Here is a 26,304-nt window from a genome sequence, read left to right as displayed (position 1 = left end):
GATCAAAGATGTTTGAAACAAAGCCTAAACTGGAATTTTCAACATATTTCCTGGTTATCTCAAGTAAAAGTGCAAAGGGTGGAGGAGGGGAGAGTTAGAAGTCAAATTGTACTTTAGCAGGGACAGTAAAACTGCTGCTAAAAGACAAAACTGCTGTTTATTCCTAGCCACTGTCTGTTGGACCTATACTAGCATCCAACCAACCCCTCAAAGTACCTAAAGTTCTACCAAAAATGTTGAGAAACTTCTCCACCTTCATTTGCCAAGAAAGGTAGGGACATTTTGCAAATTGAAGCTGCCAAGTTGAAACATATGTTTGAGCTCCAGCTTTGCTAGATCTAAACCAAGAAATCTTAGATAGAAGTAAAATATAGTTCTTTATATTATTTCCAAAAAAGTTTCTCCCTTAAGGACCACCATCTGAAAAAAAAATTATTTATAAGTTAAAGCACTAACCAGAAAATGCCCTGAAGCTAATGTTTAAAAATCCATTTTTTATTCTATTCAAATATTACTAAACTAAACATGTTGACTACAATTTTAAAATAAAAGGAATTTTATTATAGCTAATTCTAAAGCCAATCAAAAGTTTAGAAAATGATAGCATCTATTAACTGCATAACAAGTAAATTAATCTACACATCTTGGTAAGAAAATAAAAAATCTAGAATCTCAAGAATAGGAGAAAACTAACCACTAATATCTTTCTTACCAAACATAGCAGATCAAAATGTACTAAACATACTTATTTTTAAAAATTCTAATCAAATGCTCAACAGAGCAAGAGCAAGTTTCAATATACCATATCTGAAATCCACTAAAGTAGTTACAGATCACTTTTCATCTAATAAACTCTTATCTCTATTTTAATTACTTCACAGCTTTCAAATGAGCCAAACTCATAGCTGCTTGTTAAATTCACACACACACACACACACACACACACACACACACACACACACACACACACACACAGTTAAATTCTGGCATAAAAGAAATGGCTCTAGATTAATACCTCTGAGCACCAACTGGCCATTTCAGTAATGATCTCTATGGCTAGAAGCATTTATGGAAATTCTCAGTATTCTATGATGGTTTTCCTCAAGCTATTAGTTCTAAACAAAGAGAGACATTAGCCTTCCCAAAAAAGAATGTCTTCCCAAGGTGCCACCCAAGAACAGTGTTCTAAATGATCATGGAACCTTTCATGAAATCATCTATTTAGATATTCTACAGGCTTTCAATGATGTCAAATTAAACAGCTATCAGAATAAATCAAGTTACCAAAAAATCAGAAGCAAAACAGGACTAACACAACTGCAGATAAAAATCATAGGGAAGAGTCTACATCTCAAAAAGCAAGCTAAAATGTAATAAGATGTTCCATCTTAAGTTACAGGGCTATGTAGACAGAACAGGGTAACAATACTTCCAGAGCAAGATATCTATATAAATTCTAAATATTTTGAGGAAATGTTTTCACAAACAAACAGAAGAGATCTGTTATAGGTTCTATGTTATTTACAGCAAAACTTTAAGCCACAATTGAGTTTCTTGATCTGCTGTACCAATTCAAATACAGAGAGATATGTATCTGCATCCGTAAAACCATCTCACTCAAGAGGCATTTTCCCATAATACGACTTTAGTAGAGGTCCTATTATGAGGCACAATCACCACATAATTCCTAAGTGGGTCATATTACCTAGAATACCCTATGAGGACAAACTGTTCTCTCTGAAACAGGAGTGGAGAACAAAAGTATTTTCCTTGGAAAGGGAAGATACTTTCACGGTAGCAAATATCTATGTGCCTTCCTAAAATATTTTCTATCTTGAGTGGCAGTTTCCACAAAAAATCAAAATCAACAAAACCCCTCCCAGAAAAACCATCTATTTGAATTGGCATTTAACTTTTTTCTCTTAATCTAATACAAGGTGCACAGGCTGCTACAAAAATCAAAAATGTTAATTACTAATTCACTGAACGTGTGTTCAACGCAAGACACTGTATCACATACAAAGACGAGCAAGTTACAGTCTCTCTCCACATGGAATATATACGATCTAGAAAGGGAGGACATTACACTATGAGGTAGTGTGGGTTAAAATTCATATGAGTGACACAGTGAACAGATAGGAATTTAGAAGAGCTATCACTTTAGATAATGAGAAAAGACTTTGTGAAAAACATATTTTAGCTAACCCTGAAGGCAGTGTGAAGATGTTCTGGTTTGGGAATCAGAAAATCTAGATCCTCATCCAGACTTCTGTCATTTAATCAGCTTGGTGGAATATGTAACTTGGAGGGACTTAGCTTCCTTATCTATTAAATAAAGATACTAGACTAGATTTTCTAACGTCCCTTCCAGCTTTATTATCTATGAAAATGTATGGATAGGGTTACATTTATTGCTTTTCAAAAAAGTCTTTAAGTTCACAAATAATACACTCTTACTTCAAAAGCTAACAATAAAATCAACATGATAATCCTTCCCCAGAGGCAACAAGTCAATCAGTTTGATGTGTATCTTTCCAGAACTTTTCCAATGTATTTATATATATGATTGTGTTATTTTTAAGACAAATGATATCATACTGGAAATACAAGTTTTCAATTTGCTTTATTTTACTTAATGTGTCTTGGAAATCTCTCCACGTACACACATAGAGTTCCGTATCATTCTTTTTACCTGCTGCAAGGTATGGATGTATTATCATTTATTTAGTCTTTCCCCGTTTGATAGGAATTCAGGTTACTTTTAATTTGGGGTTATTATAAACATTTTTGTTATTCTTATTCATACCTCTCTGTGCATCAGAAGTTCAAAGGGGGGGGGGGGGAGCAGTAAAGAATTTGAGCCAAAAGCATAAAAGGTAAAGAATTAAGAGGAAGATGAAGAAGTTCAAACCCGATGTTCTTATTTTCAGCAAAGGAGGAAATGAGAGTCAGAATAATATACTGGAAGTATCTTTAGACTAGGAGTTGAAAGATATGGGTCCTAGCCCTTGGTTCACAAACTAGATCTGACAGTAAAAAGTGGGACTGGATATGAAATCTCAGAATTTTTCCAGACTAGAAGAGAGCTTAAAGATCACCCAATTATACCACCAGATTTTAGAGAAACCAAAGTCTTATCCATAAACTAGAATGTATTTTGATGACCCCCTAACTTTAAGTTTTTGCCCCACATGCTGCTGAAAGGATTAAAAAAAAAAAAAGGTTTGAATGGTCACTGTGATAAATGCTATACAGAGGCAATAAGAAGTGAGAATAATTGATCCATAAAGTTACATTTAAAAGATAGCATACGTTTCTAGTAGACCCAGTCAACATAGCTCTGATTTCCAGCAACTCTTACCAACTCTGCGAAGGGAAAAAAATTAAGTGGAGGTGTCCCAAAATTAGGGATGGGCTTGGCAGACTATCAAAGCAATGAGGACATTAATGAAAAGCCACTTTGATTTGTCCAAATGGTAAGGAAGACAGATCCCAATATACTGACCTACTTCCTCTTCAGATTGTTTATAGACAAAGGTTTTAAATAAGCTAACCTGTCCTTTCTTGGAGTTTTGTGTAATAGCAGTGTGCATTTTCCTCCTGGTATGGCACCCTTCATCTAGTGATTACTGGCACCTATTAAATGACTGATTAGATACAGCAATATAATGCAGTTACAACCACAAAACCCGATTTCTGAAGCCTGAGCAAATTTAAACTTGTCACAGAAAACAAACAAAAAAAAATGTGACCAGGATTTAGTATAAAAATATTTAGAGATTAACTTGTTACATTCCATTAGAAGTCAATGGTAGGTATTTTTCCAAAAGGGACAAGGTCTGAATATTCAGTAGTACTTATATCTCAGAATTCATATGCATATTTGTATGTGTATATGTATACAGATCTAAGGAATATGTTTATATTATTTATACACACAAAGATACATATGTTCCTTAGGGAAAATACTAGTTTTATAGAAATATTTACTATTAATCATTATAAAATAAGTACTTATTACAAAATAGCCTTTATCATAGCTATAGAACCCTGTGCTGTAATAATTTTTTAAGTATGTTACAAAGTTCAAGTTTGAATGAGGTGAGGTTCTAATCATTTTTCCAGTTGCTCTTTCATTTTATATGTATGTGGTGTGGTAGGGGGGTTATATACATACATATGTATGTATTTATATCAAGGAAAATGCTTTGGAGACAGCAGGATAGTATTTAGGTTTTTAATATGCCTATAATGATTGAACTTAAAAAACTCACAGAACTGTAAAACTTTTCATGTAGGGAGGAAATCAGAGATCATTTAGGTCCCCTCCTTTTTTTACAGGTGAGGAAAGAAAGACCTCCAAGAAGTTAGATAACTTATATAACATTCACAACCTACCAGTAGTAGAAATGAAAAGAAAAATTATTATCTTGTAACTTCTGGTACAATTTTCGTATCAATGCATTCATCACATATCCCCAAAAAAGTCATCTGTGTTGGATTTTAGGTATGCTTTTTGACAATTTAGCTCTGAAACTGTATGTAGTATTAAAATCTACTTCTATTGACTTCCCCCAAAATAACATGAAAATGAGGAAATCATTTGTACTTATGAGTTCATAAAGTTTCAGCTTTATTCATTTAGAAGATATGAATATAAGCAGTATGTCATGTGTTTGTCCCAGGGCTGAATTAATTATTTTCCAAGCAAACTTGTCTTCAAAAACTGGTTAGCAGCGAGAAGGTGGAGCTCAGTGGTAGAGCGCATGCTTAGCATGCATGAGGTCCTGAGTTCATTCCACAGTACCTCCACTTAAAAATAAATAAATAATCCAAATTACCTCCCCACAAAAAAATAAAAATCTGAAAAAAAAAAAAAAGCCCACGAAACAAACAAACAAACAAAAAATAACTAGTTAGCAAGTAACCATATTAGGAAATTCTATTCTCATTACTCCTCCTTTAGACCTGTGGTTTTTCACTTCTAACACTCATGGGACTTCCAATTGGCATTATTCACTAGAATACACAGAAAAAGATAAGCATGGACAAAATAATTATCCTCTTCTCTCTAACAGCTAAAACGCATCAAAGAGTCTGAATCTCTTCATTTTTAAAAGTAAATAAATGCAAGATACTAAAGAAGTCTCTTATGTAATAAAAAGATATCTTACTAATGCATCTTTTGACATGCTTTAATTGCCAAAATTTGTATCAAAATAGGAATTTCTTTAAATGTAGAAGGTGCTAATTTAAGAAAAAGTATTTGAATTGCAGTTATTATTATTAAACCAGTATTTATCAGCACACTTACACTGCAGTTACTATATGCAGCAAAAGAATTTAGCAAAATAGCTCAGTCTTAAAAATCTAATGGAATTCTGCTGCTGTATAATTATTATGAACAGCAGTGTAAAAGGTACAGTCAGCTTTATCAATCAAACACACCCCTTAAAGCTTATATAAAATAAATTTTTGTATACCTCATCTTCTAAAATATATCAAGAAAATCTGTTATTTAAACTATTCCCTTTTTTTAAATCACGAATTCACAGTTTGAGAGGAAGTGTTTTCTTAAACAAGTTACAGCTGCACTGAGATACACAGTGCAATCACTTGAATAAAAAGCTACTACTACACCTTCACTATAATACTCAGCATGTCAATTATTTAAAGTGTGACTTATTTATTTCTAGACAGAATTTTAGGCTCTGAGTTTCAAGTTATAATATTTCTTGGTTGTTTTTAAGGCCTAATGATCTCATCTCTTCCCAGATATCAGCTATAAAATTGATTTAAACTCTAGGAATTAGATAGCTGAAGTTCTGAGAACACTTGGTTTCTAGAGTGCAGTCCTTGTCTGAGTCACCTTGCTGCCTGGGTCAGGGAGTAGAAAGCTTAGCCTTAATGAGCTATTTCTGACAAAGGTCAATATAGAAACTGTGACTCTATCTAGACACTACTGCAATGACTTCACTGCATAGGCTGCATTTTAGATGTGTAATTTTATCCTGGCTATGCTTCTCCTCTATTAGCTATAAATTTTATCTCCGAAACCCACCCATTACTTCATCTCTATCTCATGTAACATTCAATTCTAACTCTAACAGGTGCCTATCTCTGCACTCTGACAGCTATTTTTAGTTCGTCTACACTTTTCAGCATTCCTACCCCTATAAAAATACAGTTAAAATATTCATTTACTTGCATACAACAATAAATGCATCAATTATATGTCTCTCTGACAAATGATGATATTACTCTGCATACTGTTTGGTAATGTTAATGTCTATATTTATCTGGTTCTGTAGCTCCATAAACAGTCAAATTCTGTTAAATATGTGTCCCCTACTTTTTAATGCATAGCTGCTTTTTTAGTGATCTGTAGTTACCCTCAATAACTCAGTACTATAACTGGACCCCTACTGTCTAAAAAAGTACAAAGAATAAAATTAACTTTTTCAGGCTTTAACATGAATTTTAAAAATAAGGGTGTGAGTTTTCCATCTTTAGACTAAAAAGAGGAAACAGCCATCATTTTTATTTGCCTTGTCAGAAAACTAGATCAGTAGCTATTTCCTGATCTCTGGACAATGTTGTTTCTCCTTCCCTCCATAGCTACACTTTTAAAATTTTGCTGTTTAAGGCCTAACAAATACAATCAAGTTATATATTGGATTCCTTAAGTAAAACTGATACAATTACTATATTCTTTTAATATATGGCCTTAATTTTGTTCAATTTCATTGTTAATTAGAGGCTCTTAAAAATCTTCAAATATTCTTTTTTATATGCTACAGAACTCAACCCTTCCTAATTATCAAGTACTCAAATCACATTAGGCAGCAGCACCATATAATATATTAGAAACTTATCTGTGGCTAATTATATGTCTTAAGTAGTTGTAAGGTATTAAGTCATTTGTGCAGTGCCATCAGACAATTATGAAGTTACCACTTTTTAAGTGCTGGGCTGTAAGGTCAGTGGATTTTTTAGGACCTTTGCCCCAGACAATGGTGACTGGTATGGTGAATGGATGACCACAAAGTTGGTGAGCAATTAAGTCATTTTAGTGGGCGTGAAGTGGTATCTTGTAGTTCGGAGTTGCAGTTCCCTAATGATTACTGATACTGAGCATCTTTTTATGTGCTTATTGACTATTTGTATAACCTATTCAAATCTTTTGCCTGTTTTTATATTGGTTTGTCTTTTTATTGTCTAGTTGTAAGAGCTTTTTATATATTCTGGATATAAGTCTCTCATTAGATATATGTTTTACAAGTATTTTCTCCCATTCTGTGCCCTCACTTTCTTGATGGTGTCTTTTGAAGCACAAATGTTTAAAATTTTGATAAAGTCCAAAGCATCTATTTTTTCTTGTGTTGCTTGTGCATCTGGTGTCATACATAAGAAACTATTACCTAGGCCAAAGTCACAAAGATTTACTCTCATGTTTTCTTCTAAGAATTTTACAGTTTTAGCTATTAAATTCAGGTCTGTGATCCATTTTAAGTTCATTTTGTATACGGTGTGAGATAGAGATCTAACTTCATTATTTTGCATGTAGGTATCCAGTCATGTCAGCACCATTTGTTGAAAAGACATTAAATTGTCTTGGTACCCTTGTTGAAAATTAATTGACTGCAAATGTGAGGGATTATCTCTGGAATCTATTCAACTGATTGATAAGTCTACAGGTCAATACTACCCTGTCTTGCTTATGTAGCTTTGTAGTAAGTTTTGAAATTGGTAAATATAAGTATTGGTAAATATTGGTAAATACGTTCTTTTCAAGAGTGTTTTGGCTATTCAGGTACTATGCATTTCCACAGAAATTTTAGGATTAGTTGTCAATTTCTGTTTAAAAAAAAAAAAAGCTGGGATTTTTGACAGGGCTTGCACTGAACCTACGGACCAATATGGAGAGTACAATATTGTCTTCCAACCCATAAACACAGGATCTCTCTCCATCTATTTAGGTCTTCTTTTAATTTCTTTAAACAGTGTTTTGTAGTTTTCAGTGTGCAAATCTTCCACCTCCCTTGTTAAGTTTATTTCTAGGTATTTTTAAGATGCTATTGTTAATGGAATTGTTTTCTTAAACTTGTTTTCATATTGTTATGTTGTATTTCAGATTGCTATATTGTATAGAAACACAACTTGCTTTTGTGTGTCAAGCCTGAACCTTGCCACTTTGCTAAATTTGTTTATGAGCTCTAACAGTTTTTTGTGTGTATTCCTTAGGATTTTCTATACATAAGACAAGACTACGATATCTGCAAATAGAAATGGTTTTACTTCTTCTTTTCCAGTCTGAATGCCTTTTATTTCTTTCTCTTGCCTAAATGCCCTGGCTAGACCCTCCAGTATAATACTGAGTAGAAACCACGAGAGCCATGCCTGTCTTAGTCCTGATCTTAAGGGAAAGCATTTAGTCTTTCACCACTAAGTATAATGTTAGTTGTGGGTTTTCCATAAATGCCCTTTATCAGACTAAGGGAGTTACTATAAGGTATTTTCATAATGAAATTTATATCTTAGTAATAGTCAAGGCTAAGGAAAACTTTCAACTAAACTTTCCAGAATTACTGGACCCAATCCAAAACTGCAGACTTTTGATCCAGCTGCAGTTTTTCAAACCTACAATAAAGGTTTAGTTTCCCTAACTCCATAACTTGGTTTTAATGCAAGCAAGTATCTTTTAAGTACTCTTAGTTGAGGTAAGAGTGTAAATGAAAGTTCTGCCAAACCAATCTTGCAATATGCTTTTCCTCCTTACAGAACAAATGTATCTTTTTTTCTAGAATGTGTACACTGTACACAAAGATGTATGTTCTTTTTAAACACATGTCACACAAGCACCCAAAATATGCAGCTAAAACTGTTAAGATGTGTTTTTCCTGCCAAGGACTCCTAAATACTAAATAGTCAAGTGATGTACTAGGAAACAATTGTTAAATCCAGGGTCACAAAGATTTACTCTTATGTCTTGTTCTAAGATCAGGTAGAGCAAAACAATCACTCTGTTAAAATGTCCATGTCAAATGAGGACATGTAGATAGTCTAAAAAAAAATACTGCATACATTATCATGTCCAAAGCAGTGGGATAAATATAATTAATACATCAAAAATTCTAACATGGTGGGGAGGGTATAAGCTCAGTGGTAGAGTGCTTGCCTAGCCTGCACAGGGTTCAACCCTCAGTACCTCTATTAAAAAACAAATAAATGAATAAACCTAATTACTTCCCCCCCCAAAAAAAATTCTAACACAAAAAGGTGAAATTATTTATGATATACTAGTCTCCAAGTATATATAAATCTTTATCTTGAAGTATGCTTAAAAGATCTCACAAGTAGAGCATGAATTCCATCAGGTAAACTGTTCCTCTTTACAAAATTACCTGTCTTTGTCTTAGTGTGCTATATAATATCTTAATGAACAGAAAGAATCAATTAGCCTCTTTAAAAAAAGTTAATTAATTCTCTTCTTATGAGTAGGATAAAGTCCTGAATGGTAAAAATCCTTTAATGTGTTCCCAGTTACCAAGTTTTTTCACATAATTTATTTACATTTTAAGAATTCATTAAGTTTCCCATTTACCTCCTATGAAATTGTTTTACTGTAATAATATGTCTGTTGAACTCTCAGGACTCTAATGTCATTATATGTGTCATTTTTCACTTAAGTCATTCAAATTCAATAAATAACATATATTTTGATTACAGAAATACTCAATAGCACATATAATCATTTTTTCACTCAATGAACTTTTACTGAATGACTGCTATATACTAAGGGTAAATAAAACAAAGTCCCTGCCTTCCTGAAACTTATATTCTAGTAAAAGTTGTCAAATAACTCAAACAAATAAAGAATTCAGAGATAAATATTAAAGTGACAGAAAAGGCAGTGGGATAGACAGTGCCTGGGGGCAATTACTGTTCTCTAAGGAAATTACCCGAAAACTAAGAACTAAACAATGATGAAGGACTAGCCCAGGGAATTTCCAAGCAGAAGAAACAGCAAGTACAAAAGCCCTAAGATGGAAATAAACACAGTGTATTTAAGGAAAAGAAAGAGACAGTGCCAGCTGGACCTTAGGAGATGAGGGATTGAGTGGCAGGACTTTGTAGGCCATAGATTTTACCTAGTTGCAATGGGAAGCCAGTGGAGAATTGTAAACAGAAATGGCATGATCTGATACATCCTTCAAGATTATGCTATGTAAAGAATGAAATCTAAAGAGGAATGAAAAGTAGAAATTAACAAAAAATAGTATTTCTTTATGGTGTTTCTTAGTCCTCTCTCTCTTTCTGTTCCCAATTCCATCAACTGAATGCTGGTTCTTTATCCTTCTCCCACCTGGGCTACTTCAAAAATATTCAAACTAGTCTCCCTGCTTCCACAGCTAGAGTGAGTGAGTGAGTGAGTGAGTGTGTGTGTGTGTGTGTGTGCTTTGATCATACCCATTTCTTTGCTTCAAAAGCCTCAAAATCTCAAAAGCCTCAAAAACTCGCTACTACCAACAAAATAAAATCCAAATTCCTTAACATTTAATAACATTACACAGTCTAATCCCAAACCACCTTTCTGGCCTCATTTCCCACTGCTAATCTGATAGACTCTACTCTCCATTCTGTAGGGTGCTCTCACTCTTTCCTGGACAGAGCTTATGATGCCACCCTTCCTGATTTCATGGTTCTACTTACACTGAGCCCTTTCTTTAGTTTTTTCCTTAAATTGAAAGTCTCTCTTTTCTTCATGGCTCAGCTTATATTCTCCTTGAGTATCCAGGCAGCAGCTTTTTGACTATGACCACAGCATTTTACATCATGACCCAGTATATACAAGTTTCACAGTTCTACACTTAACATTACTTCAAGCAATGCACCTTGGTATCTTCTATTCCATTCTATTTCTTTTTCAAATGACTCACTAAAATGATCCCATAGACTATTAAAGAGTTTCAACCTTCAGTTTGAAAAATACTTTCAATGCAACTTTTTCTTTTTCAATTTTTTTTTTAATTGAAGTATAGTCAGTTTACAATGTTGTTTCAATTTCTGGTGTACAGCATAATGCTAGAGCCATACATAAACATACATATATTTGTTTTCATATTCTTTTTCACCATAAGTAACTACAAGATATTAACTACAAGAACTATTGAATATAGTTCCCTGTACTATACAGTATGAACTTGTTGTTTATCTATTTTATATACAGTGGTTAGTATCTGCAAATCTCAAACTCCCAATTTATCCCTTCCCACCCTCTTCCCCTCTATAAGTTTGTTTTCTATGTGAGTCTGTTTCTGTTTTGTAAATAAGTTCATTTGTCTTTTTTTTTCTTTTTTAGATTCTACATATAAGTGATATCATAATATTTTTCTTTCTCTTTCCGGCTTACTTCACTTAGAATGACAATCTTCAGGTCCATCCATGTTGCTGCAAATGGCATTATTTTGTTATTTTGTATGGCTGAGTAGTATTCCATTGTATAAATACACCACAACTTTATCCAGTCATCTGTCAATGAACATTAAGGTTGTTTACATGTCTTGGCTATTGTAAATAGTGCTGCTGTGATCATTGGGGTGCATGTATCTTCTTGAATTAAGGTTACCTCTGGATGTATGCCCAGGAATGGGATTGCTGGATCATATGGTAAGTCTATTTTTAGTATTCTGAAGAGTCTCAGTAATGTTTTCCATAACGGCTACACCAAACTACATTCCCACCAACAGCACAGGAGGGTTCCCTTTTCTCCACACCCTATCCAGTATTTATCATTTGTGGACTTTTGAATGATGGCCATTCTGACTCATGTGAGCTGATACCTCATTACAGTTTTGATTTGCATTTCTCTGATAATTAGTGATATTGAGCATTTTTTTCATGTGCCATTTGTATGTCTTCATTGGAGAATTGCTTGTTTAGGTCTTCTGCTCATTTTTGGATTGGGTTGTTTGTTTTTTACTATTAAGTTGTATGAGCTGTTTACATATTAATGTATCTTTCTAAATATTCACTGGGAATTTAACTAGATATTGGTATTGAAAGATGAAACTTATAACTACCAAACTATAATGGCCTTAACCTTAAGGATAGGGTAGGGGCAGTATCTTATACTTCATTTTATCTACCACGATGCCAAGCACAGTATTTATTAATAAGAAAGATTGATATTAAACATAGCTATCATATGTATGATCAGATAGGATCATGAAGGACTGTTTGGTGTTCCTATCATCTTGTTTCAAATTGTAGTTATCATGGTCAGAATGGCTAGTTTTCAGTAACACTTCCATCTACACTTTCTGCCTTCCTACTTTACAGGATTAAATAATGATCTTGCATAATAGGGGAACACAGTAAGTACTCTCTAAATGCTTCTTTTCATCTTTTCTTCAGAAGTGTGAGAAACTCTCTATATGGAGACACCTATTACCATTCATTGGACATGCTTCTCTTTTATCATAAATACTCAGGTACTTCTGCTCTGCCTAGGAAGTCACTGTAAGGTCCAGTGTCCTCATTTGGTCCTTCTAGCTTTGCCAAAGTTGGGATAAGAGTAAGCCTTTTGTTTCAATGGAATGACAGCTATTAAGGTTGAATGGCCTCTCCTGCTGTCAGCACTAGGTTCTTGACCATTAAAGCCCTATTAAAGTTGTTGACTCTTTTGAAAACATCTTCAGTAATTTGAATTAAGAAAATGAAAAAACAATGAAGTGATCTAAAATTTGTACTAAATGGTTTTCTTCCCTGGCAAAGGACTCAACTTTTAAGATAAGCCAATGGGGGCAATGTAAATTCTTAATTCTCAAATCTCAAAGACTCAAAGGTAAGATTAATTTCCCCATGAGATGATTCATATAGGCTCCTGAGAAATGCAGATCATTTAAAGGTATTCTGCTTCTCTTTATTTCTACCTCCTGAGCCTGTTAAGACCTGTTGTAGGTCTAGGGTGACAGGGTGTGCACACAAGTACCATCTAGACCAGGCTCAGTATAACCATCAGGGTTTTAGGTAGAATAAAGAATTTTTTTCACTTCTATCCAAAAAAGAATCTGAATTTCTTTATCAGTTCTGAAACAACCTAAAGCTCCCTAATGGGCTATAGGCATCCTGGGGTAATTGTGGGCCACAGCAAATTACTCTGGGCTCACCAGACCCTCTGAAATCTGAAAGAACGAACCTCCATTTGTTGGCTATTGTCTCCTCATGGCCATACCTAGGGCTTCAACAATCTTACGGCTTTGTTGAAGATAGCCATCTGGAATTACTCTGTCATTCACTAATAATTTAAAATCATCTACTCTAATTCTCACTGCACTGCCCCAGTAAAAAAAAAAAAAAAAAAAAAAAACACTAACTTAGAGCAGCTTTATATACAAGGTTTTAGAACTAAGCTAAAAACAAAAAACAACAACCAAAAAAAACTTTTGACATGAATGTTATATGTAGATGGCAAAATTTCAAAAATATGAATTGTTTCAGGAATATCTTTTTAGAATGAAAACAAAATCAAATCATCCATTTGTCAGTGAATTACTTTCCTCACATAAGCTCACACTCAAATGCAAATGAATAGTAAAGCCAAAATTCTATTTATTTTAAAGGATGCCAAATTTAGGTTAACTTTTTTTTAAATACACCAAATAAAAATGGTGCCTTGGGAAAAAGGATTGTTAAATAGAGCTGAGTCGGGGCTTAAAAACTGTAATAACAATACAGACTTAAATTTTTAAAATATTCCTGCGCTGCCTTCTTGCTATCTGGCTAAAACACCTCACCCTCCCTTTAAATCATCCTGTGTCTACCAATATTTTTGCTTTTTGTTATATCGTAAGCCAGTAACTTTTCAGAAGTGGAGTACAGGTCACTAAATTGGATTCTTCTTTAGCACTCATCTTCTGACACATTCCACTAAATTAGAGATTTATTTATATTGATAAATACCCTTTTTGAAAACAAATACATCTTGGAAAGGTTAATTCTACACTATCTTTCAACTAAACCTTAAGGAAGTGGGGGTGGGGGAGAAAGAATAGGAGAGAAGAAGTGAGAAAGAAGAGAGTATTTGAGAAATAAAGACATCTAGGATTATCAGAAGAGGATGAATGAACCATGCCTTAAGAGAGATAGGGTAGGACACCAGCCAGAAAGTCTTAGACCTAAGTAAATAAAATGGGAACAAAAAGCCTTCACGAGAGACACTGGAGATCACGTACATCCAGGCAATAAAAGCCATGCATGTTACACCAGTGCCACAGTCAAATACTAGATAAAACAACTAACATGGCATATCAAAGTAATACTATGGGTGATAAGGTTATCAACAAATCATAATTGATATGCAGAACGCATTAAACAAAGTTTACTCAAAGATTTATAAAGTTCCATTCCGAATAGTTTACTAAAGAGTCTCTTTACTATAGTGTTAAAGGTTTTTGCAAGATTTCCATTGAGAGTCTCCCAAAAACCATATTCAGGTGGGTGAAATAATTATAAAAGCCACATACTTATCAGTATTTAAAACATACGTCCCAAAATACTCTCTGTGCTGTAAAGGTCAATATAAGGTTTTATTTTTAGAATCCTCAAAGCTGTCATTTCTTAGTCTTTTTGCCATGTTTAAACTAGCCAGATACTTCCTTTAATATACCAGAAATGTAAGATAGGAAAGAGAGTCTTTGAAATAAAAGATTTTTCTGCCAAACTGCTTTGCCACAAACTAGCAAAACGTTTTTGACTTGACCACTGAACTTTGCTCCAGTTTTATCCTTCACTCAATAGTAAAACCGTCATCTACTATACATACATCAAATGCTAGACACTGAGGATATAAAACTGAACAAAACACAGTCCCTACCTTTAAGGTAGTCATAATCATTTGGCAGAAAGAGACATATGAAGAGATAAGTATACTACTACCTGATTAAGTTTTACAATCGGAGATATGAACAGAGCATTGTGCAAATAAAGTGGTAAAAGCCACTAAGTCAGCTTGAGGACTATGCTAAACCTGTTCAAGAGGACTTGACATTTAAACTCATCTGTAATGAGGCAGTTAAGTTCGTCAATCTGTAAGGTCCCTTCTATTTAAGACAGGGCAGGACAAAGTTGAAGGTCATGGAGATCTTGTTTGTCAAAAATGGTTATTCTATCAGCTGTTCTACCTCTGGGTTTTTATCTGAAGAACATGAAAACACTAATTTGAAAAGATACATATACGCTTATAATTCATGGCAGCATTAGCTACAACAGCAAAGATATGGAAATAACCTAAGTGTTCATCGATGGATGAATGGATAACAATGACGTAATATATACATACATTAGAATATTACTCAGTCATAAAAAGGATGAAATTCTGTCATTTATGCCAACATGAATGGACCCTGAAAGTATTATGCTAAGTGAAATAAGCCAGACAGAGAAAGACAAATACATATGATTTCACTTACATATGGAATCTAAAAAACCAATACAAACAAAATAAAATGAAAACAAACTCACAGATACAGAGAACAGATTAGTAGTTACCAGAGGGAAAGGAGATTGTGGGGTAGGGTGAAATGGATGAAGGGGGTCAACTGTATGGTGATCACTTTACAGTGTATACAGATGTTGAATTACAGTGCTGTACACCTGAAATTTATATTATTTAAAAAATGGCTGGTGTAGACAATTTCAGTTTGTTGGTTATTAAGTTAACCTCTGTATCAAAAACAGAATATTTTACTCATACAAGCCTCATCTTCTCTCCCAAACTTATCCTCTTCCCATATTGCTTTTCTTGGTAAATGGTAATACCACCTAAAACTTAACTTTCCATAGCCAACTCATCACCAATTTCTATTGATTCTATTCCATACTACTTCTTTATTCTATCTACTTCTATCTCCAATGGTTACTATCATCTCTTACCCTGGAGGCTTCCAATGGCCTCCAAAAGAGCTTTCTTTTCTCTGAAATCCCTTCTGCCAATCAACCAATTCTTCACACTGTAGCCAAAGTGATCTTTCCAAAACACAAATCTGATCCTACGACAACCCACCTTAAAATCATTCAACTGCTCCTTATTGTTCTCGGAAAATGTTCAAACTCTTCAGCATAATTGTTAACATCTGGCCTGGCTTGCCTCATGCTACAATCTTTCATACTCATATTGAACCTCTGGCAGTTCTCTCAATAAACAGTGCTCACTATCCTCTGGAAAGCCTTCCAGGATTCCCTCAAGAGAGAATCAGGTGACCCTCCAAAATGATCTTTCAGCACCCTCCGTGTCTCCATCACCATACTTAGCACACTACACAGTATTTTAATTACCTGTCTGTCTCCCCCAGAAGCTATAAATTCCTATCCTACACATTCTTGTATTTCCTATGAAAGCATTAAGCCTGCTTGGCACTGACATATAGCTGGTGCTACATAAACGTCTGTTGAATGCATGAATAAAAGAATGAATGAACAAACTGCAAAGAAAGAGAAATTCAATGTCCTACAATATGTCACAATACTTATTAGCTACATTACAGAAACCTAATCCTTGAGCAAGACCATATTTTAAGTCATGAGCTATCACAATTAACCTGTTTTTAGAGACAGAAATAAAAGACGGCTCAGCATAAACTCAAAACTCAAATGCACTTAAAATGTATTTATGTCTTCCAGTTTAGAGAGCATAAGCATATGTAAAAAATAAAGTTATAACTACATACGCTCTATTGTATTATTTTCACAGTTCAATAGTTGAGTTTTCTTTTTAACGTATACGAAAGCTGCACCTCATCACTGACTCACCGATTCTTTTCCAGCTCATTGTGTGTAGACCTAAAAGGAGGAGGGGAAGAAAAAAAAAAGAGCATTAGCCATGTTTTGTTGCTAAGGCTATAGAAAGCAGAAATAGTTTAGGTACTGCTATACTAAACCCAGTGAATTTATTTAACAATGCAATATAAGTCCGACTTCTATAATCTCATTCATCAAGAAGAAATAGTCTACATTCATTAAGACTGCTCATTTAGATACAGTGTTTTCAGTTAACTATTTAATATTTTGAAATTGAGATTTTATTGTTTTTAATAAAATTAATACTAGTACGTATTAGTAGTCTTGCCTACTTCTAGTATCCTACATTTTATTGATTTGTTGACATCATATCAGAAATTTTAATTCAAACATAATCCCATTTTTTGTTTAAAAAGAAAAAGAAGGGTGTATACACTTTTGTGTCCTCTTCCATCTGCACTTACCCAGTTCTCAACATAGGGAGAAAAAAGTTTTGGCCAGCATAGGTGCTGAAACAGGCTTGCTTTATTATTGCTAAGTGGTACAGAAAATTCAAGCCTTCCTGCCTTGTGTGTGAAACATAAACCAAAAAAAAAGTTATGCAAGAAAAAAAATAACATACACAGAAGAAGATATATGAATATTAAAAGACTGGAAGGATACACCTCTAAATGTCAACAAAAGTTGTTCTTTTTGTGACTTTTTTTTGTTTTGCTTATCACTATTTGTTATAATACCATCTATTGAACAAGCTGAGTGCCTGCTAAAGGTCAACATACATTACCTCATCTTATCCCCCAAACAACCCTTGTTTTATAAATAAGAATACTGAGGCTTAGAGAGGTCAAAAGGCATGCTCTTGTCCCAAGAACATAAGTTGCAGCAATGATTTAAGCCCAGGTCTTTCTTATTCCAAATCCCAAATTCTTAACCACTTGGTGACAAGCAATACTGAAGAGAGGTTAAAGTTATGAACTTTAAAACCAGACAGCCTGGGCTCAAATATTGTGTGGTCTTTTAAAATTCCCTTCATTTCTCTGTGCTCAGTTTCCTCATCTATGAAACAGGAAAAATAATAACATTACTTGCCTCATATGATTGTTATGAGGAATAAACAAGTTTACACTGAACAGAAAATAGAACAAACTCTAAAGTTAGCTACTATTTAGACATGTGTTATACTAAGTTCTCTTGAATAAACATGTTATTTCTACAACAGTTTAGCATTAGCAATCATGGAATTTTACACAGGAAAATTTAAGTTCCTGTCATCAGAACTAAAATTTTAATCATTTAATATATTCTGGTTAATGTAAAATGCTTTCAGAATATTACACTACTGATTACTTTATCTGATTTACCATTCCAATGGATATTTAATAATCAAATTTCTAAACTTTAACAATAACAATAACAATTTTAACAATAACAATAACAATTTTTGTCAGTGTCATAATTTGTGGAAATTTTGCCCACTGTCTTATTTCAAGAGCCAAAAGGCTTCTTTGAGTTACTGTCACCTGTCTACCTTAGCAGTTTCGTAAGATCCATGTGACACAGGATAAAAAGACTGATGTTCATTTTCAAGAAATTACCTTAATAAGAGAGTCTCTTTCAAAGGAGGTTTAAGGAAAAAAACTTACGATGCTTCAAGAGTTCAGCCAAATTAATGGCAAGGATATGTATGGCTCAGATGGAAGAAACTATAAAAACACAGGACTTTTAGTCTAATGGAGATTCAGAGTTCAAAACTCAGTAAGTAAATTATAACCAAGTATCTTTCACCATATAAGTACTTACAAAAAGGCTTAAGTTCTTTTATGTTTGACTAAAATGTCAAAGTAAATAAAAAAGTCAGAAGAGGGAAAAGCATATTTTGAAGAGATTTAAAGCAAAAAATACTGCTCCAAATTTGAATGGGTAATGAATAATAAACTTCCCCACCCACTCTTAGTAAGTTTTGGTTTAACTGCCTTCATCTAAGTAGAAAACTCAGAACAAGTGAAAAAATAATAATGTAAACAAGTTCATTCTGTATAGCACAGGGAACTATATTCAATATCTTGCAGTAACATGGTGAAAAAGACTATGAAAACAAATATACGTATGTTCATGTATGATTGAAGCATTATGCTGTACACCAGAAATTGGCACAACATTGTAAACTGACTATACTTCAATAAAAAATACATTTAAAAAATAAAGAATGAAATACTAGAGTAAGTAATAGATGGAAATAACCTGTTTAGAGAGAAGTAGACTATTTGCCATACACTTACTCTAAACAGTCTGGCATCCTATATATGGCATTAAATGCAAAAGATATATAGCCAAAGATAAACGCCAAACTGTTGAATTCCAGTATTATATTATCAAAGTTAGCACCAAAAGAACATAATCTGAACCACTGCTGTGATCAACATTAAAACAGCAGATTCTTCCCACCTCTCTCAGATTTTTCTTTATTTACCTTCTTTCTAAAAAAAATACAAAATGATAGGAAAGAATATGAACTTTTCCACCAAACCAGAAAATGCATGCCATATCTAGTTACACCACTAGTAAAATTTTAACAAGATTTACAAATACCAAGAAGCAAAAATGATTATGTATGTACTAATCTTTATCATATTGCCATATTCTTCCAATTAAAAAAAATTCATTGGTAGTGTTTACTCCCATTTTGATGACTTTTTTGCCTGTAATATTAAGTCAACAAATACTGGGTATCTTCAGCGTTCAAGACTGTCTTAGAATGCAAGGAGTCAAAGTCAGTCTGGTAAATTAAGATATATATGAAAATAATTCTAAATCAAAGCAAAGTAAATATGCAAAGGTACAAAGTGTTGTGGGAGTTCAATGGAGGCAGAGTTTACTTACAAATGGGACTATCAGAAAATGAGTCTTTAGAAAAGAGGGCGTTAGGTCTGGGGCTCACATGATGAGTACACTTGCTACTACTAGAGACTAGACCTGGGAGGGAGAGGACATTCCAAGTGGAAAAGATAGCATAGGCAAACAAGCAGAGCTGTGAAGTCCAAAGCAAAACTACAGAACAATGGAAAAAAAGCCCTGCGTTTAAATATTATCCCTGTCACTCACATTAGCTGTGTAACTTTGGACAAATTATTTAACCTTTTTAATTAACAGTTTTCTCATTTGTAAAATTGGAATAATACTGCATGCCTTGGCTAGGTTACTGTGATAATTAGAGAGTAATGCAAAAGCATTAGCACACACTAAGTACTCAGTAAACGTTAGCCACCGAAAATATTCTTATTATTTTTAACAAGGCTAAAAATATAGTACCCAAAACAATGTTAAATATATTACATGGGGCAACAAATTGAGAGGTTCTCAATAATACTTGGAACTAACCTGGAAACAAACAACCATAATGATTAAAACAGAGGAAGAGATAGGTGTTTTGATCATTTAATCAGCTGTAAGGATGTATAAGTTTTAAGGTATGACACAGAGAAAGACGCCTAACTGTGCACAGAGAAAATAATGATCCAAATAGTTCTGGCCAATAGAGTAACTGAATGCATCACATCCTAGCACATTCAGAAACTATCCCTTTGCTTCTCTGAGCCTATGTGTCCAACCAAGCGCTTCCAATAATATGCCATTGAAATATTCCATTATGATAAATTCACTATAAGGTTGAGATGTTCTGAATAATTCATCTGGTCAGCATACTTTTCTTCTCCAAACAAAAATGTACCATCAGCAAACACTAATGAATGTCTTCCTTTCATACATCCTTACTCTGAATGTTTAACAACTTACAAGGACAGAGATAAAGACATTTCTATAATTTTATCATCAAGTCACAGGTAATCTTTTTCACAAACAACAAATCTTTAAAAGACAAGCTAACACATTCCCTATTTGAATGAGAGTCATTATCTCAACCAGATCTGTGGCTTTTTATTGACTACAGCACTGCTCTAATATATAAACTTTTAATTCTTTAGGGTGCAGTTTGGTGGCACTCAATGAAATGAAGCATAGAATTGAAACTACACAAAATGGTAACATTTGGCTCAAGAGTAATGCCACCAAGGAAGTAAAATAAAAGCTCCCATTCCCACAATTAATATTCTCTTTCAACAAAAGAAAAGATCTCTATCTTTGTTGAATTAATGAGCCAACCCCTAATTTGTTAACATTTTCGTTTCACTTCCTAATCCTAAAGTGCCTGATGGATGTTGTCTTCCACACAATGAAAAGAACACATCCTATGAAGCTAAATGAAAATTTCCTAACTATATCCTAAAGCTTATACTTCATATACACACACTCAAAGGGCAAGAAAAAGAGCTTCAGCTACATTAGAGCAGGGGTCTCCAAAGTATATACCTGAAGGGGGTTGAAATAGAATTAGAATAGTAAAACTTCTATTTATGTTTATTCTTCTTCTTAAACTTTATTCTGTGTTTATAAAACATTAGTACAGTAATACATGCATACAATTATAAATACATTCACATATACTAGGGATATAGAACTTTTTTGCTGCTAGTGGTATATGATAAAGTGGTTAATAAAGTTTGAAGAACACTGTAATAGAAGAAAATCATGCTCTTTGCCAATAAAGGAATTCTTTCAAAGAGACAGTTCTGTACATTTGATTCTATCAAAAGCATGTATTTTTAAAAAACCATTAAAGATGATAAAACTTGAATAGTGCAGATTTTTAGGAAAAATGTCTCATAAAAAATGTACTGCTTCTTCTGTAACAATGACAAAAGCAACCACCCAATAACTAAGACCACAAAAAAGCAAGTGTCTAAAAAGGATGCATAACAATAACTATAATCAGTAATTTTTTTCTTAAAACTTACATATCAAAGCTGAATATATGCATACCTTATGACTCAGCATTTCCACTCATAGGCATACCTTGAACATATATATGTTCACTAAAGGACATACTAAAGAATAATCATTCTTTTCATACTAGCCAAAAACTGGAAAGTGTCCATCAATAGTAGAACAGATGAATAAATTGTGGACTATTCATACAATATAATACTATAGAGCACTAAGAATGAACAACTATTATTCAATAATATGGATGAATGAAAAAAGGCAGACACACAAAAATACATACTGCATAACTCCATGCATATAAAGTTAAAAACTGGCAAAACTGATGGTACCAAAAGATTGGTGACAATGAGTCTGTAATATTTTATTTCTTCACCTTTGTGAAAATTCAACAAGCTATACACTTAGGATTTATAAACTTTTCTGTATGTACACTTTCAATAAATAGGAAAAAATGAAAAAATTATACATGAATTGAACTCAGTAAAAATCAATTCTTATTTCAAATATGGCAACACTCTTTAAGTCACTAGTAAATCTTTCAATATACTACACAAACATCCTTAAGTTATTATGCACTTTGTAAAGCATAATTTTCAATAAATTTGTAAGTACTAAAACCATACAGAGTAAGTTCTCTAAGTACCATGGAATTAAATTAGAAATCAATAACAATAAGGTAACGAGAAAAATAACAATACTTGGAAAATAAGCCACAAATCAAAGAAATTAGAAACTATTCTGAACTGAATGATAATGAAAACACAACATATCAAAATATATCGAAGGTAGTTGTTAGAAATGTTTAGCTTTAAATTCCATTAGAAAAAAAGGTTCAAAATCAATGGTCTTTCACCTTAAGAAGCTACAAAAAGAAGAGCAAATTAAACCCAAAGAAATAGAGGAAAGAAATAAGAAGTCACAGGTTAAAAAACAAATCACAAAGAAAATAGAAAGTATCTTCAGCTGGATGATAAAGAAATACAACATTTCAAAATTTATTGGATGCAGCTAAAGTAGTACTTAGAGAAAAGTATTTATAGTTTTAAATCCTTATAGTAGGGGGCAGGGGTGGAGTCCAAAATCAATGCCTTCCACCTTTAGAAGCTAGAAAAAGCAGCAAACTAAACCAAAAGAAGGTGAGCAGTAGTTCTCAACTGTGGGCTATTTTGCCTACCAGAAGATATTTGGCAATGTCTGGAGACATTTTTGGTTATCACACTAGGGAGATATTCCTGGCATTTTGTGAGGAGAGGCCAGGGATGTTGCTAAACACCCTATGATGCTCAAAACAGAATTACCTGGCCAACAGTGCTGGGGTTGAAAAACTCTGAAGTAGAGGAAGAAGTAATAAAGCCAAGAAAGGAATAAACAAAACAGAAAACAGAAAACAACAGAGAGTATCAATAAAAGTGAAAGCTGACCAAAAAAAATCAATAAAATTGATCAATATGTATCTAAGACCGAAGAAAAAAAGTAAAAATTACCAATACAAGAAAAAAAAATCAATATCAGAAATGGAAGACAGCACAACACTATAGACCCTACACACATTAAAAGAATGGTAAGAGAATATTATGAACAGCTTTATGCCAATAAATTCACCATTTAGATGAAGAGGACAAACTTGAAAAACACAAATTATCAAAACTAACTCAAGAAGTAACAGAAACCCTGAATAGCCTTGCATCTATTAAAGAAATTGAATTCACAATCAAAAAACCTGCCTACAAAGAAAACTCCAAGCCCAGAAGTATTCACTGGCAATTTTACCAAGCATTTAAGGAATAAATAATACCAATCCTTCAGAAAGTCTTTCAAAAAATAAAGGAAATGGGAAGATTTCCCAATTTATTTTAAGGCCATTATTACCCTGATACCAAAACCTGACAAAGAAATTACACTGCAAAACAACCCCACAAAACCACAGACTACCATTCCCTCATGAACACAGATATAAAAATTCTTAGGAAAACATTAGCGAATTTGTAGAAAGTATCAGTTTTACAATTAAAAGAAAAAAAAAACTTGTCTGGTCTTCATCCCAACTTCCTGGGACAGAGCTTCTGAAACCTTGGAATTTCCTCAGTTATAGGAGTGTCTCTGTTATTCACAGTGGGCCGCTGGACCACACTTGAGTTTATGCTAAGGAGATGACTTAAATTGGGAGCTGGTCATGCCAGAAAGAACAACCATGCAATTAGAAGGTTGGGGCATTGAGACACTGCTATCAGGCAACCTCTGCGCAGAGGAGGGTCACTAGAGATGGAGTTCAATCACATGGCCAATGATTGAATCAACTGTGACTACATAACGATATGGAAATAAAAACTCTGGAATGTGTGGTTCAGGTGAGATTTGCAGCTGGTGAATTTATCAATCTAACAGGAGGGTAATGTATCCTGATTCTACAGGGAGAGGATATAGAAGCTCTATGCCCTGGACTCTCCCGGGCCTGACCATATGCATCTCTTCATTTATGGCTAGTTCTGATTGGTATTATTTGTAACAAAACTTGTAATCTAAATATAGCATTTTCCTGAGTTCTTTGAATAATTCTAGCGGACAATCAAACCTGAGGGCACTGTAGGAACCCTTAAATTTGCAGCCAGCTGGTCAGAAGTTTGGGTGGCCTGGGGACTCTTGAACTTGCAGCTGGCATCTGCAGTGAGAGCAGTCATGTTGGGGACTGCATCCTTAAAATTATGGAGTCTGCTAATTACAGTTGGTTAGCATCAGAATTGCAAAATACAAAATACACCATGACCAAGTAGGGTTTATTCCAGGAATGCAAGATTAGTTTAAGAGTCAAAACATCTATCAATGTAATTGACCATATTAACAGAATAAAAAAGAAAAACCCACACTATAATATCAAGAGATGCAGAAAAAGCATTTGACAAAATTCACCATCCATTCATGACAAAAACTTTCAGCAAATTAGGAAAGAAAGGAATGTCCTCAACTTGTTAAAATGCATCTATAAAAAATCTACAGTTATACTCAGTGATAAAGAAAAAATATTGTCCCAATATCAGGAACAAGGCAAGTATGTTCACTCTCACCAGCTTCTATTCAGCACTGTGTAGAGGTCCTAGCCAATGAAATAAGGCAAGAAAAATAAACATCATACAGATTGGCAAGGAAGAAATAAAAATATCTTTATCATAAACATTATTTAGTGTCTATTTAGAAAATCCTAAGTAATATACACATTATTAGAAGTGAGCTTAGCAACAAGTCAGTTTACAAGGTCAATATACCAAATTCAATGGCCATTAAAATAGCATCAAAGATTATTAAATACTTAAGGATAAATTTAACAAAGTATGTGCATTACTCATGCTCTAAAAAACTATAAAATATTGCAAAAATTTTTAAATATCTAAATAGTTGAATAAATGGAGAGACATACCATGTTCATGCATCAAAAGATTCAATGTTTTCAGATGTGTCAAGTCTCCCCCAAATTAATCTATAGATTCAATGTAATCCCAATCAAAACTCCAGCAGGCTCTGTTATTGAAATTGACAAGATTCCATAATATATGTGAAAATGCAAAAGATCTAGAACAGTCAAAGAACTTTTGAAAAAGAAGAACCAAGTTGGAAGACTTATACTACCTGATTTCATAACTTACTAGAAAAACCACAGTAATTAAGGCAGTGTGATATCAGAGTAAAGATAAACATTTAGATCAATGGAACAGAACAGAGTCCAGAAATAGATTTATACATATGTGGTCAATAGGTTTTTCACAAAGATGCCAAGGCAATTCAATGTAGAAATCTCTTTTCAATAACTGGTACTGGAACAACTGAATGGCCATTTGCCAAAAAATGAATTTCAATTCTTACCTCACACCTCCTACAATAATTAATTCTAAATGAATCTTAGATCTAAATGTAAAATCCAATACTATAAAACTGCTAGAAGAAAACATATGAGAAAATTTTTCTTACCTTGGATTATGCAAAGATATCTTAGGACATAAGAAGCATGAACCATAAAAGATAAACATGTAAAATGGCCTTCATCAAAATGTACAACTTTTTGTTTCAAAAGACACTGCTAAGAAAATGACAAAGACAAAACACTGAGTAGGAGAAAATGTTTGCAAAACACATATGTAACAAAGAACTTGTATCCAGAATGTCCAAAGAACTCTAACATGTCAACAAGAAAACAAACAACTCAATAGAATAAAAGGCAAAAGATATGAACAGACACCTCACCAAAGAAGATATATCAATGGCAAACAATCACATAAAAAGATGCTCAACATCTCTAGGACAATGTAAATTAAAACACAGTGAGATACTATGACACACCCACTAAAATGGCTAAAATTTAAAAGACCGACAATACCAAGTAGAACCACAGGAAGTACCTTGCTAGTCAAAGTAAAATGATACAGCCATTTTGGAGAATGGTTTGGTAGTTTCTTTATAAAGTTAAATAGATACTTTTATATGACCCAGCATTCTACTCCTAGGTATCCAAGAAAAATGAAAACATATGTCCACAAAAAGACCTGTTTATAAAATTATGTAGCATCTTTCCTTATAAAAGCTAAAAACTATATATAAAACCTAAATGTGTATCAACTGGTGAATGAATAAAAAACCGTGATAGATTCAAACAATAGACTCAGCAATATAAAGGAC

The 26,304-nt window shown here is 33.5% G+C and overlaps 1 protein-coding gene across 2 annotated transcripts in view; it reads right to left on the bottom strand.

Moving 5' to 3' along the window:
• MXI1 (MAX interactor 1, dimerization protein) overlaps positions 1–26,304 on the bottom strand; it is a 77,444-nt gene that overhangs the window by 21,176 nt on the left and 29,964 nt on the right. For both annotated transcript variants that reach the window (XM_064488401.1, XM_031461736.2), the window contains exon 3: positions 16,813–16,842. In XM_064488401.1, the coding sequence (XP_064344471.1) occupies positions 16,813–16,842 (30 nt within the window). The remainder of the gene's footprint in view (positions 1–16,812; positions 16,843–26,304) is intronic.

Source organism: Camelus dromedarius, chromosome 8, assembly GCF_036321535.1.
Source record: "Camelus dromedarius isolate mCamDro1 chromosome 8, mCamDro1.pat, whole genome shotgun sequence".
Lineage (NCBI taxonomy): Eukaryota > Metazoa > Chordata > Mammalia > Artiodactyla > Camelidae > Camelus > Camelus dromedarius.
Note: the sequence above shows the minus strand (reverse complement) of the source record. Positions and strands in the feature narration are given on the sequence as shown.